The 13,316-nt window shown below is 51.6% G+C and overlaps 3 protein-coding genes across 4 annotated transcripts; 2 read left to right on the forward strand and 1 right to left on the reverse strand.

The window, feature by feature from the left end:
- Positions 1-1,920: 1,920 nt before the first annotated feature.
- LOC123070202 (carbonic anhydrase, chloroplastic) lies at positions 1,921-5,514 on the forward strand. The gene is made up of 8 exons (XM_044493274.1): positions 1,921-2,258; positions 2,371-2,432; positions 2,530-2,578; positions 3,113-3,229; positions 3,338-3,391; positions 4,275-4,360; positions 4,579-4,684; positions 4,870-5,514. The coding sequence occupies exons 1-8, from the start codon at positions 2,115-2,117 to the stop codon at positions 5,002-5,004; spliced, it is 753 nt and encodes a 250-aa protein (XP_044349209.1). The 5' UTR covers positions 1,921-2,114; the 3' UTR covers positions 5,005-5,514.
- Positions 5,515-5,701: 187 nt separating this feature from the next.
- On the forward strand, positions 5,702-10,470 carry LOC123070203 (probable glycosyltransferase At5g03795). 2 transcript variants are annotated; one of them, XM_044493277.1, is made up of 5 exons: positions 5,702-5,907; positions 6,034-8,842; positions 8,921-9,057; positions 9,176-9,524; positions 9,610-10,469. In XM_044493277.1, the coding sequence occupies exons 2-5, from the start codon at positions 8,525-8,527 to the stop codon at positions 10,294-10,296; spliced, it is 1,491 nt and encodes a 496-aa protein (XP_044349212.1). In that variant the 5' UTR covers positions 5,702-5,907; positions 6,034-8,524; the 3' UTR covers positions 10,297-10,469. The 2 variants fall into 2 exon arrangements, with proteins under 2 accessions (XP_044349212.1, XP_044349210.1); XM_044493275.1 differs by having other exon boundaries at positions 6,034-9,057; positions 9,610-10,470.
- Positions 10,471-10,548: 78 nt separating this feature from the next.
- On the reverse strand, positions 10,549-12,524 carry LOC123070204 (CASP-like protein 4U1). Its single transcript, XM_044493278.1, has 3 exons — positions 11,632-12,524; positions 11,016-11,151; positions 10,549-10,935 (listed from the first exon to the last, which is right to left on the reverse strand). Exons 1-3 carry the CDS (start codon positions 12,438-12,440, stop codon positions 10,747-10,749), a joined length of 1,134 nt encoding a protein of 377 aa, XP_044349213.1. The 5' UTR covers positions 12,441-12,524; the 3' UTR covers positions 10,549-10,746.
- Positions 12,525-13,316: the final 792 nt, after the last annotated feature.

Below are 13,316 nucleotides of genomic sequence, written 5' to 3' on the forward strand. Positions count from 1 at the left end.
AAAATTCAGCATCGCAAGGGGCTTCGTCAGGGTGACCCACTCTCTCCACTGTTATTCATTCTGGCTATCGGTCCGCTGCAACGCCTGATCAATGAAGCGGTCCAGCAGCAGATGATGCAGCCGTTGCCGAGGAGGGAGTTGAAACTAAGAGTCAGCCTCTACGCTGACAATGCGGTCATCTTCATGAACCCGGACAAAGAAGAGATGGAGGTGTTGATCACCATCCTGAACATGTTTGGCGAGGCGACGGGGCTGAAGATCAACAGACAGAAATCTACAGCAACCCTAATTTGATGTGACAGTCTTAACATCCAGTAGGTCCTGCAGAGTGGGGCACCATCACCACCTTCCCGCTGAAATATTTGGGCCTCCCACTCACCCTGAGAAGAACAAGGCTAGTGCATCTTCAATTCGTCTTGGATCGGATCAGAGCAAGGCTCACAGGCTGGAAGGCAGAGTCATGACCATTGTTGGATGGCGGGTGTTAGTCAGGGTTGTGCTGACTGCCATCCCAACCTTTGCCATGACTGTGCTCCGTATGCCAAAGAAATTTTTCAAGGAAATCGACAAGTGAGATGCCGTTGTTTGTGGGCGCAAGAGGAAGAGCTGTCTGGGGCAAATGCAAGGTGGGTGGACCAAGGTGTGCTCCCCGCTGGACAGAGAGGGACTCAACGTCCTCAATCTTGAGCGATTTGGCCGGGCCTTGAGGCAAAGATGGCTATGGCTGGCCTGGAAGCACCCAGACCGGCCATGGGCGGGCATGGAGGTCCCATGCTCTGACTCTGATCGACTTTTCTTCAGCGCGGCCACCTCGGTCACGGTTGGCAACGGCCAGACGACCATGTTTTGGACTTGCTCCTGGCTCCAGGCAATCACGCTCCAGGTGCTCTTTCCGCGGCTATATAAGCACTTGAGGAGGAAGAACATGACGATCGTCGATGCTCTACGAGATGATCGCTAGATTATTGACTTGGCGACGGACAGACAGACCAGATCATATGCGACTGCATGGCCCTAGCGAGGCTCCTGCGCTCGGCACCACTCAACCTCAATACAAATGCGCGCGATGAGATAAGGTGGAACCTGGAGGCCAGCGGCTGCTACACCGCTTCATCAGCTTACCGGGCGCAGGTTCAGGCGAACCACACCTCCGTTTTCACACAGATCATCTGGAAGGCTTGGGCGCCAGGGAAGCTAAAGGTCTTCCATTGGTTAATGCTGCTAAATAGACTCTGGTGCAATGACCGGCTTCAGCGACGAGGGTGGTCGAACTCATATTTCTGTCAATTCTGCTTCAGAAACCTCGAGACGGCCGACCACATCTTCTGGTCGTGCCCTTTCACCACGACGATCTGGAGCAGTCTGTCTTTATGGACAGGTTGTGAGGCCCTGTGTTTGCAGTCCGGCCGCGAGTTCACGAGCAGTGCCGTCGGGTCATGAACATCGTGGAGGGCACAAAACCTGAGTTCGGAAAGGGCATCAGATCAATGACGATGCTCGCAGTTTGGGAAATCTGGAGGCACCGGACGACTGCACGTTCAAAAACAAGGAGGCATCTAGGCGAGACGTTCTGCAGGCCATCAAACGGGGCATCGACCTATGGAGGCAGGCCGGAGCAACATGTTTGCTGCACCCGTTCACTATGCCACCAGAGGAGATCGGGTGACGACCAGTTTCTGCACCTTTTTGTCGTAGTCCTGTCTCCTTTTTATTTTTATTTTTATTTTGTCTCTCTTGATCCTAGGATCACCACCATGTGCTTTGTTATCCATTGCTTCGTGCTATGATCAATATGAAAAGCCAGCAATGCTGGATCTTTCAAAAAAAAGTTTGGTCTTGAAACTTATCCTAACCCGTTCAAATCTGATGGATGTTAATCTCCATCAGATTAAAGCAAGAATCGGACGGTACTAAAAACGAAGAGATAGAATCCATGTCATCCCACGAGCAAGGGTTTTTAATTCCATCGTTCCCAAATCTGTCGAACTCTTCCGTTCCCGGCGGGCGGCGGCTGGTTTAGTCGGCGAGCTGACGGCGGATCTCCATCGATTCCTTGTGTTCTTCGGTCCCCTCCTCTCTTTCTCCTCTAGTAAACCACGCGGAGACGATCCAAGATGGGTGCCTGCTGCTGCTGTTTCCCCTCCAAACCCCCAAGGGAGAACCCAATGCACCCAACCGCAGAGCCGCTCATCCAGCGGAAGCCCAATCACACCCCTCCCTACCATCAAAGGCCCCCGGTGATCACCCATGCTCACAAGGTCGAACTCTCTCTCTTCTTTTGCTCCTTGGATCTGCTTGATGCATCAAGCGTACGACCGTGGTTGCCGGTGACTTCTGATCGTCGTGCGTTGGCTGGTCATATTCTTGCAGGGTATGAACGCTGTCGTGCGCCTGAAGACCGGCTTCGAGCGTTTCAGAACGAATGTGTACAAGTATGTTCAGAAGCCCAAAGAATTATGTGTCTTTGTTCAATATGGATTTGTGCTGAATTGAATTTGTTTTTCTGTGGTGGCAATTGGTCCTTGGCAGCAAGAATCCGAAGCTTTTTGAATCGCTTAGGAAGGACCAGTCCCCCAAGGTATGTGCCATCTTGATACATACATGAATGATAAAAATAATAACTTCGTTGTTCAACGTGGCCACTGAGTGTACTCTACATGTTGTCTCCACCGAGCATTCCTTTAGCTCTCCAACTTTAGAAGTTTGTCAGTAAATTCGGAACCTTAACCAAGGATGTATTCGTGAGATATGTTAATATCTCAGTAATTACCTGCCTAGGCTAGCAGTGTACATGGAGCTAAACATATTACATAAACCAGGATGATAAGAAAACATGGGCTACGAAGGACAATTATTTGGTTGCTAGAAAATACTGTAGCAGTCTCTCATTTGCAAGATTGCTGTTTGGGCCCAGGGTATGGCTGCCCTTCATGATTCACTTGCTGGTACCTATGTTTTGGTTGAAGGTTAAACTACATGAAGGGGTGCCTGATGGCAACAACTTACCGCCTCTGGGCAATTGAGCAATTATTACACTTGCTGCAGCTGATGTGCTTCTGATATACATTTGTGCTTGTTGCTGACAACACTCTTAACTCATTCTTACTTGCAGTACATGGTGTTTGCATGTGCTGACTCGCGTGTGTCTCCAACAATAACCCTCGGACTGAATCCAGGAGAGGCCTTTACTGTTCGAAATATTGCCGGAATGGTTCCTGCCTATCAAAAGGTTCTTTATTGTGTACATTGTTTCATTCTATATTATTGTGGACTATTTAGTAACTCTCGCTTGTGTATTTGAGATGTATACTGAGCTGCACTTGCATATTGGTTGCAGACAAGGCACTGCAGCGTCGGGTCAGCCATCGAGTTTGCCTTAGTTGTCCTCAAGGTTGCTTCTTCCTTCTCGTTTTCAATACCCTTGACACACGAAAGTGTGCTTTTATTCAGGAATACAACTGTCTCATACAACTTTGCAGTTAATTTATTTATGCCAGTGTGGCAAGGTTGGTTGGTAAATTGATAATTAGATAATTAGTCAATCTGGTAATGACTTCACCATGCCTTGTGCCTTCCATTTTAAGAAGGAGATAGTTTCTGTTTCATGTAGCATCTCTAATCTGCCCTAGATGTGATCCAATAAAATAAAGAAGAATTTTACCTCTCTCCATGGGTATATGTATGCTCTTCTCTTTAAGCAAAATAGGCTCTCTTTTCACGGGCGTATATCTTGTCAATTGCAAATGTTGTTTAACATTTGTGTTCTGTTGGGTCCAGTCTAGGAAGGTGAAACCGTGAAAGTGATGTGCTCAGAGAAGAGAACTGTCCTTAGGGAAAAAAATATTATCTTGTTAAGGTATAAAAAATGTACGTTCTCTCATAGCAACTCTCGAGTCAATGTGTGGCTATAGCCATTCTACCCAACCATAAGTATCATCAGAACAGTTTATAAATTTAATCATGTGTCAAATGATTCTAATATGGAAAAGTATTGTTTCAGATCACAGTATATCGTTTGGAGTTGGTATGGCCTGTAGAACTCCGTTAGTTATTGCACTCACTTAAAGTGTCGAAAGGGATACCCTGGATAGTTTCGGCAATCAATAAACTGACATAAACTTGTGCTTACTACTCCCTCCGTCCCACAATATAAGAGCTTTTTTGACACTGCACTAGTGTAGAAAACGCTCTTATATTATGGGACGGAGGGAGTACCAATTATGGCAATTGGTATATTCTCCATCAAAAGGACTTGATGGACATCCATTTGGCAGGTTGAGTGCATTGTTGTGATTGGTCACAGCCGCTGTGGTGGCATTAGGGAACTACTCTCGCTGAACGACGAAGGGCCTAACGCCTAGTAAGTAAATGTCTCCATACTTATTATGCACAGAAAAAAAAAACATATATACACAAGGGGTCCAAATAAGTAATTACTGTATGGGCAAGGATGAAGGATGGACCCGATTTTATCCTACTCAAACGAGTCTTAAGAGGAGTGAACTAAAACATGGCTTCAGTATTAGTTTGTCCTCTCAGTAATTTTTATTTGAGCTCACTGTTTGTTTCGTTACTTAGCCACTTCATTGAGGACTGGGTGAAGATCGGTATGGAGGCCAAGAAGAAGGTCCAGAGAGAAAACAGGTTGTTGCCTTTTGACGACCAATGCACCGTGCTGGAAAAGGTAAGATTGCTTAAAACATTTTCATTTCCTCTTGAGCAGAATAGTGGGCCAATTGTGCACCACCGGCTTCCCTCTACTTACTATCCTTTGGGCACCTTTCATCTTTATTAGTACTAGTAGTTAACTAACGTCCCATAGTAGTCAGATAAACGCTCATCTTGCATTTCTGCATGGTGTGTGCGCAGGAGGCCGTCAACATTTCCCTTAGAAATTTGAAGTCGTACCCGTTCGTCAAGGACAGACTGAACAAGGGCACACTGAATTTGATTGGTGCCCGCTATGACTTTGTCCGCGGAAGCTTCGAAACGTGGAATGCCTGAAGTCAAGTAGTGCAGAAATGGTTACTAGCTAGCCAGTCGCAAATATTTCGTCGAAAAAGGCTAGTTGCATGCATCGTGCTGGGTTTGCATTCCGTGCAAGTCCTTTGGGTACCGCCAAGATAGTTTTTTTTTTACAGCAATATGTTTTATTCCTCAAACAATAGCCATGTCATGTACAAGTAATTGAGAAATAAAAGTATAAAACCAGGGATAGAATCCCCCAAAAGCTAGAAGATGTAGTATGCAGTACGGACGGAAGGTATTGGATTTGGAGGATGGCGCCAAGGAGATAATGACCCATGTTTTTTCTAGTACCTGTCCCTACATATACAATCTTAATGTGAGATATGGCGTGTGTGTGTGTTTTGATGGGGTGAGATATGGCCTGTTTGGTTTGTATATAAGGAGGCTACCATTCTCTTTTTCCCCTCTCGATAAATTGCTTTAACATTCTGTGTCAGTTTATACGCTGATGACGCTATAATTGTTTGGTGGGGCGTCTGGTCTGCAAATGAGCTCAGCCAAATCATCTGTTGCACCCATCCGCTGTCAGAACAGCAATTTACAAGCGGTTCTCAAGGATGTTTTGGCAAAGGGAAACGTCTATAGCCGGTCGACCGGCCGAGCGTTCGGCCGGTCCCCTCGCTCGCGTCGCTAGGCAGCCCAGGCCCACCAACCACAGAACTTATCTCTAACCCCACCACTTCCATCTTATCCCCTCGCTCTTTCTGGAGACCACACGAGGCATCCTCGTCCTGCTCGCCCTTCAGTCCTCGAGTTCTCAATCTCTCCTCCTTCCTGTGTTCTCACCAAAATACACACCTAATCCCCATGAAACTGAGCTCGTTTTTGTTGCCTTCTCTGCTCCGCGCAACATTTTTCCTCCATAGATCCATGAGAGGGGTGAGCTCGTCCGTGCTTTTTTCCTTTTTTTTTCTCTCATGCCATGTGCAGTCCGCCATGGATCCCATGAGGTTGGGCTCAAGCACAAGATTGATGTTTCTTTTCTTGCTGTTCATATTGGAGCAGCGTCCAAAGGGCAGGACGACCGTGCTGCAAGCTCGTGCACCCGCTGCGTTACCATGGTGTGCGACGGCGGAGACCGGTGCCGGCTGGGGCAGCGATGCAGGAAATGGCACACCTCGTTGCTGGAACCGGCCGACTGGAAAGCTGCAACCGGCATCCGATGATGCTGGAACCAGTAATCATTTTTGCTACCACGGGCGTTTGGTTTTGCTGGAACCACCGCCAAATTTGCAAGTTTGCTACTACTAACTTTCTGGTTTGCTGGAACAAGCTTGAATTTTTGCTGCATCGGCGTTTTTGACTTTTGCTGGGGGACAACTTTCATTCTTTTTGTTTTGCAATTTTTGCTACCACCGTTTCCTTTTTGCTGGATCCGATGCAATTTTTTGCTACATTCGGGATGGATGGAGCTGCATGATAGGGAGCTGCATCTTAGTTTTTTGCTGGAACCGGGACACGGATAGCTGCTACCAGCGATTTTTTTGCTTCAACGGAGATGAGACCCAGAGAGTTTTTTTGCTGGAATGAAATTTCTTCATGAGGTGCGGTGGCGAGGCATTTTTTTTGTGCTGTAATTTGTGCTTTTTGCTGGAACCATGTTTTGATTTTGCTACAACGAGCATTTGATTTTGCTGGAACCGCCTGAAGCAGATTTGGGACCAGTTTTTTTAGTAACTGATTTTTGCTGCAACCATCCAACCGGCGAGCGGGCCCGGCCGGTGAGCTGCTCCGGCGAGCGGCGACGGCGAGCCGGTGAGCGGGTCCGGCGAGCCGGCGAGCAGCGGCCACCGAGCTGCAATCGTCGCTACATGGAGCTAGAACCGCAGGGTCACGTTGCTGGCGCGAAACGCAGGAGGCGACGTCGGCGACCGGTGACGACGACGGCGACGGGCGGCGAGGGCAGCGACAGGGAAGCCAAGGGGGAGGTGCTTCGAGGCTGGCGCGTCGGCGTCCATGAAAACTTTTTATAAAAAAAGAAGACATTCGAGGGAAAGGAAGAAGTGAATCGTGCGGCTGCTGATTGTTTAATCGTACGATGCTGGTACGACCGGCTCAAATTTGGGCCGGTGCACCGGCGCCTATCACTCGCCTTTGGCAAATTAGTAGGCTTCCCCCTTACCTACTTGGGCTTCCCGATCACCTTGGGCCGCCTGAAGAAAGAAGTTCGTGTTTGATCGCATCAGAGCGGAACTTGCTGGCTGGAAGGGCAGACTAATGAACCACGCAGGGCGTAGAGCACTGGTGCGTTCTGTCCTCTGCACGATCCCCAATTTTGCTCTCGCAGCAGTTCAGGCGCCGGCGGGGTTCTACAGGGACGTGGACAAAGTTTGCAGGCGATTCCTTTGGGCACAGGAGGGCCACAGCTGAGAGGTGGGAAGTGCAAAGTAAACTGGCCATCTGTATGCACTCCGGTGGAATACGGTGGGCTAGGCATCCATCCATGATATGGAAAAGTTTGCAAGGGCACCAAGGTCTTAAGGAGTTGATGGGCCGTGCATTCGCCCATCCATGGGGGTGCTCATCATGGGGGCGTCTCGGAGTTGATGACATCGTGTGTTTGCCGATCCTTCAGATCGGCGGCGTTAGGGTTTATGGATGGTGTCGGCGAGGCGGCGGCGATGACTCCATCAGGTGTGTCTCTCCTTCTGCTCTGTCCATGTTGCTACGGCGTTATCTTCGACGTCATGGTGAAGCAGGGAGGTTTTATCGTCTAGGAGTACGCGCAAACGGTTGTCTACGCAAGTGACAGCTGGAAGATGGCGCATCTTGTGTTGGGTTTGTTGTTGAAGTCTGATAGTCCTGGTTTCCTCCTCCGACGTCATAGTCGTGCGAGGGTGTCAGTTCTAGAGTTCGATGGCATGTCTGGGAACATGTTGGTCCGATCTGATTCTTTCAACGGCAATGGTTTTGCTTCACGCAAACTATTTTTGAGGTGCGTAAAGCTGCTGATCAGCGATGGAGCTGCGTCGAGCTCGTGTGAAGAGGTGATATGTCTCCTTTTCCTTGGTGGAGAGGGACATGTGCTGGTTTTTGCATAGGATTATCCTATCTTTTCAGTCTTGTAATATCGATATTTATGTGGCTTGTAACTGAATCTTTATTTTATTAATGAGACACGTATTATCATGAAGAAAAAAAGGCACTAAGGTTACGCTGGCTATGGCTGTCCTGGTCAGTGCCAAGCAGGCCATTGTTTGGTTATGAACTTCCATGCGATCAGAAGGACAGATCCAGCTGGATTTGGTTCTTTTGCCGCCCCTCTCTCCCCTCTCGGGGAGCACATGTAAATTTTGCTACTCCCTTCAAGGATAGGGTCTTTAAAAATAAAAGGTTTACGCTAATTAACTCCCATGCGCGTGTTTGTAATTGGCATCCAGATTTTGCGGCTAAATTAGAGGTGTCTCGCCCCTATAAGATTTGTTTCCCTGCCTCCCATTTCCTGCTGCGGGGCCCATCCCTGACTTCCCTCCATGCCCTCCGTTACATTCCCCTAATGCCGCCATCGCACCTCGCCGCCACCGCGGCACAATCTCCGGCCTCATCGCGAGGTCGGCGTCCCCGCCATGGCGGCGCGATGATATCCGCCTCCTGCTGTCGCACCGCGGCCCTCGCCTCCCTCCTCGCGGCCGCCGCGGCCACATCGTTCCTCACCTTCTCGCTGCCATTGTCCCCCGGCGTGTCCACCACCAAGCACACGGGAGAATTGTCCGCCGCGAGCTCGACGCCGCCGCCACATCCAACATTGGCTACGGTGTCACCTCCACCGCCCGCAGAACCAGCTAAGTCCGCGGCGAGGCCTCGAAAACGAGAGGTACGTACGTGTCCGCATGCAGGTTGGGGATTGAAAGTAACGGCGTTGTCTATTTTCGTTCTGTGTCGTGGTGATCAGCCGTCGTATTGGAGGATGGCGCCGGAGGAGGCGCTGAGGTACGCCAAGAAGGAGATAATTGCCGCTGAGCCGGTCGTCGCCGCCGACCCCGACGACCTGTACGCGCCTCTCTTCAAGAACGTCTCCCAGTTCAAGAGGTACTAGCTAGCAGAGACATGCTCAACATTATAATCTCTGCATTTTCCTAGTATATATTCAGTGAGTGACTAAACGCATCATCAATTTAATTGTAGCGAAAATGTGATCATCATCCAGGAGCTACCAACTGATGGAACGGACACTCAAAGTTTACATTTACCAGGACGGTCGGCGGCCCATCTTCCACACCCCTCCACTCAGCGGCATCTACGCGTCCGAGGGCTGGTTCATGAAGCTCCTCAAGGAGAGCAGGCGGTTCGTCGTCGCCGACGCCGCCAAGGCACACCTCTTCTACCTGCCCTACAGCTCGCAGAATCTCAGGCTCTCGCTCTACGTGCCGGACTCGCATAACCTGCGCCCCCTCTCCGTCTACCTCAGAGATTTCGTCAAGGGCCTCGCCGCCAAGTACCCCTTCTGGAACCGCACCAGAGGCGCCGACCATTTCCTCGTCGCCTGCCACGATTGGGTAATCAAATCATCTGGATGACTCAACATTTTTGTATCGCAGTCGCAGTACGATTTTACTGGAGTAATTCTGAATTTGGTTGCAGGGACCATACACGACCACGGCGCACCGCGACCTCTCCAGGAACAGCATCAAGGCGCTGTGCAACGCCGACAGCTCGGAGGGGATCTTCACGCCCGGGAAAGACGTGTCTCTCCCGGAGACGACCATCAGGACGCCCAAGCGGCCCCTCCGGTACCTCGGCGGGCTCCCCATCTCCCGGCGGCGCATCCTCGCCTTCTTTGCGGGCAACGTGCACGGCAGGGTCAGGCCGGTCCTCCTCCAGCATTGGGGCAAGGGGCAGGACGAGGACATGAGGGTGTACGCTCTCCTCCCCGGTAGGGTGTCCAGGACGATGACCTACATCGACCACATGAAGAACAGCAGGTTCTGCCTGTGCCCCATGGGGTACGAGGTGAACAGCCCAAGGATCGTGGAGGCCCTGTACTACGAGTGCGTGCCAGTGATCATCGCCGACAACTTCGTGCTCCCCTTCAGCGACGTGCTCGACTGGAGCGCCTTCTCGGTGGTGGTGGCGGAGAAGGACATACCGGACCTCAAGAGGATACTCCAGGGGATCTCGCTCCGGAGGTACGTGGCCATGCACGACTGTGTCAAGCGGCTGCAAAGGCACTTCTTGTGGCACGCAAGGCCCCTCAGGTATGATCTCTTCCACATGATCCTGCACTCCATTTGGCTCAGCAGGGTGAACCATGTTCAACTTGACAACTGAAAAAAGATCATGTCCATGTATTTTTATGGCACTGAGATTTTACATGTAAGATGGCGGTTTTGAATGAAAAAGAAAAATGTGTACATTCAAGTTGTAAGCCTCTGTCACCATTGAGTGCACGGTGACTACTGACAAGTACTCCCTCTGTAAACTAATATAAGAGCGTTTAGATCACTACGCTCTTATATTAGTCTTAGTCTACAGAGGGAGTACTCGAGTAGTACAAGTGGAGTAGCACAATGACTATTCTACTTGACATGGAAAAGCTTAATTAGAGCACTATATGAACCTCTTTACAAGGGATTTCTGACGAGTCAGAGGTCAGGCCCGAGAACAATGTACGGTATCAGTCGATCGTATGATTTCTGGCAACATAAAATGCAAAATTTACATGAAGAACGCCGGCAGTTACTCATCCCCAGAGGGAAAGGGATGAACCGTATCTACTAATTAGACCATGCTGAAGAGATTAGCCGTGGAGATGAGCGAGCTTGCGGCGAGCGCTATGAAGGCAAGGAAGGACAGCCACACCGAGCTGGTGATCTTCCTGTTGAAGGCATCCTGGCTGAACCTCGACACCCACAGATCGTTGCGCGACGCAGCAGCCGACGACGCGGACATGAGGAGATACGCCAGGACCTGCAGCAGAGCCAGGAAGACGATGATGAGGCAAGAAATGGCAGAGCAACTCGATTGTTGGGCGTGAACGTTTCGCTTGCCTGATCAAGGAACAGGCTGAAGTAGTAGCTTGACATGCTCCTGTAAATAAACCTCGCCGCGACCAGACGGCGGATCTCACCCAGCGATTGCACGATTGAGTAGGCACAGACGATCACGTTCACCGCCAGGGCGTACCTGACATGTCATGCAATTGGGAAGAACAGAGGTTATTTTTCCTCCCAAGAAGATGAAAGAAGCCAAGAACTCTGCTTCCAAAAGCCAGTATAACGGATTCAGGTTCAGGGACTGCGGTGGTGCTGGAGCGGTTGCTGAGCAATTGCCCGGCTTCGCTTATTTGGGTGTTGTTCTGAACCTATACCAGGGATGCCAAGAGTAATTGGCACGGTGTGTTTTTTTTTTCATCAACAAATAAAATCCAAGGTGAATTCTGAATTCGAATAGAGGAATGTAGGATGCTACGCAGTACTGTTTTATCGTGGTGATGTATCGAACTAATTAACCAGAAATTAAAGGAGTCAGATACTTACTCCATGGTAACTGCTTCGTTAAAAGAAAGATCAAAGAACTCATTCTAAGCGTCAAAACCCGGCCGGACATATCCGAAGTAAATGCAGGGGGAAAAGAATCATGTACTGCAAGCAGGTGATCACTAACCTGTACTGATCGTAGCGATCGAAGTGATCGCCATCCCAGCCGGACGTCCGGGCGCTGGCCATCACCGCGAAGGACGCCAGGCTGAGCACCGCCGTGGCCAGCCGCAGCGCCACCGACAGTGGCCTCCTCTCCCCGACCGCGGCCACCGCCGCCACGTCGCGAGGCACCGTGTTGGGCGCGCCTCCGTTCTCTGCTGCCGTCATCGTAGTGGCGCGATGGCGGTCGATTCGGGGCTTGCCGAGTTGCAGCGGCGACGTGACGGCTTCCTCGACAGGGTCGAACTGCACCGCGATCCCCGTGGCCGGCGGCTTCCATGCCTCCGTGCGCTTTGGCGTGCTCTGGGCGCTCTTGTTGTTGGTTGTGATTGTGGGACCCGGGGTTAGAGGCGATGGCGGCGTCAGCGACGAAGAGGGCGATGGCGAGGGAGACTTGGCGACGGACCCTTGCGACGGCGTCCGGACGAGGCCGGGCGCAAGCCGGAGCTGCGGGCGGCGGCCCGGCACCGGCGCATGCCCGGCGGCGGCACCGTCGTCGACGTTGCCGGTGGGGGAGTTGGGCGGCAGCAAGCGGTGCGGCGAGGGGAGGCGCACGGGCGAGAGGGCCGGGCTCTTGCTAGCCGCACTCCCGTTGCCGTTGGTTTCTTGCGGCCACGGTGGCGTTTCTTCGCGCGCCTCGTCCAGCGAGGGCGTGGGCGTGTGGTAGTCCTCGCCGGGCGTCGAAGGCGACGAATCCGGCCGAGGCGGCGTGTCGGGCAGCGGAACGGGCGGCGGAGGCCTCAGTGGCGGCGGGGCGCGGGGGGTCTCAGCCATGTGTGACCGGTGCGCGCGGGCCGTGGCAAAAGGAGGCGGGTCGATGGAAGGATGGGCTCCCGTGTTAAGTATCGGATCGGAGGTTACGTGTTGCCCTCTCGATCGGTTTAGTATATTTCCTTTGCTTCCTTCCCTCCTCCTGCCCATTTCTTTCCTTTTGGTTTCTGTTCTCTTTTTCCGACCTGTTCGTTGCCTTTTGCTGTTTTGCGGCACCGGTTCCCCCTCTTTCTCCAGAAATTTCGTTTGATTCAGTATATCTGATTAGCCTCAGGTGATATTTAACTTTTTTTTGCGAGTAACAGTGGTTTAATAGTTTATACTCTATGCCAACAACTGCAGCGTGTTTGGCAATATTTGAGAAGGGGAATCAGAGTTCAGAGCAGGGCCAGTGACCCCCCCCCCCCCCTCCCGGTTGTTCTCGTGTGGGTACTCGAGGGGCGATTGGGTTTCCCCCGCCACCGCCACCTCCTTCGAGCCCCCCCCCCCCTGTCACCGCCGCCGGCCATCGGCTAGCCCGCGACGGGGGCAAGGCCTCACCCCGCCTCCTTCTATCCCATCCCTGTTGTCGCCCTCGCCCCTCCCGGTGTTTCCTCCCCAATCACGATCTCGTCATCAGCAGATGCATCTCGGAGCTCCTTCATGGCTATTTGTCGGTCTGGTCAGGTCAGTGGCGCCGCTCCTCCCGTCATGGTGGGAGCCGGGCATCACGGGCGTGGGTGTCGACTCAACCACTGGTTCCAAAGGGCGTCATTGTTCCAATGGATCTAACAAGATTTCAGTACATGACCCGATCTAACAAGGCCTCACCGCCATCGGACAACCTCGTGCACGGACCATCGATGGTGAGCGCAGATCTGGGTTGTGCAGTGCTCGGTG

The sequence above is a fragment of the Triticum aestivum genome, chromosome 3B (genome assembly GCF_018294505.1).
Source record: "Triticum aestivum cultivar Chinese Spring chromosome 3B, IWGSC CS RefSeq v2.1, whole genome shotgun sequence".
In the NCBI taxonomy this organism is placed as follows: Eukaryota; Viridiplantae; Streptophyta; class Magnoliopsida; order Poales; family Poaceae; genus Triticum; species Triticum aestivum.

What these genes read in the sequence shown, in the direction of transcription:
- LOC123070204 (XM_044493278.1), bottom strand. Translation starts at nt 12,440, where the DNA reads ATGGCTGAGACCCCCCGCGCCCCGCCGCCACTGAGGCCTCCGCCGCCC. An exon ending in GATCGCTACGATCAGTACAG is followed by an intron (nt 11,152 to 11,631) that starts GTTAGTGATCAC and finishes ATGACATGTCAG; the next exon opens with GTACGCCCTGGCGGTGAACG. An exon ending in TCAGCCTGTTCCTTGATCAG is followed by an intron (nt 10,936 to 11,015) that starts GCAAGCGAAACG and finishes GCTCTGCTGCAG; the next exon opens with GTCCTGGCGTATCTCCTCAT.
- LOC123070203 (XM_044493275.1), top strand. Translation starts at nt 8,525, where the DNA reads ATGCCGCCATCGCACCTCGCCGCCACCGCGGCACAATCTCCGGCCTCA. An exon ending in AACGTCTCCCAGTTCAAGAG is followed by an intron (nt 9,058 to 9,175) that starts GTACTAGCTAGC and finishes ATCATCATCCAG; the next exon opens with GAGCTACCAACTGATGGAAC. An exon ending in TCGTCGCCTGCCACGATTGG is followed by an intron (nt 9,525 to 9,609) that starts GTAATCAAATCA and finishes ATTTGGTTGCAG; the next exon opens with GGACCATACACGACCACGGC.
- LOC123070202 (XM_044493274.1), top strand. Translation starts at nt 2,115, where the DNA reads ATGGGTGCCTGCTGCTGCTGTTTCCCCTCCAAACCCCCAAGGGAGAAC. An exon ending in GGAAGGACCAGTCCCCCAAG is followed by an intron (nt 2,579 to 3,112) that starts GTATGTGCCATC and finishes TCTTACTTGCAG; the next exon opens with TACATGGTGTTTGCATGTGC. An exon ending in TGGTTCCTGCCTATCAAAAG is followed by an intron (nt 3,230 to 3,337) that starts GTTCTTTATTGT and finishes TATTGGTTGCAG; the next exon opens with ACAAGGCACTGCAGCGTCGG.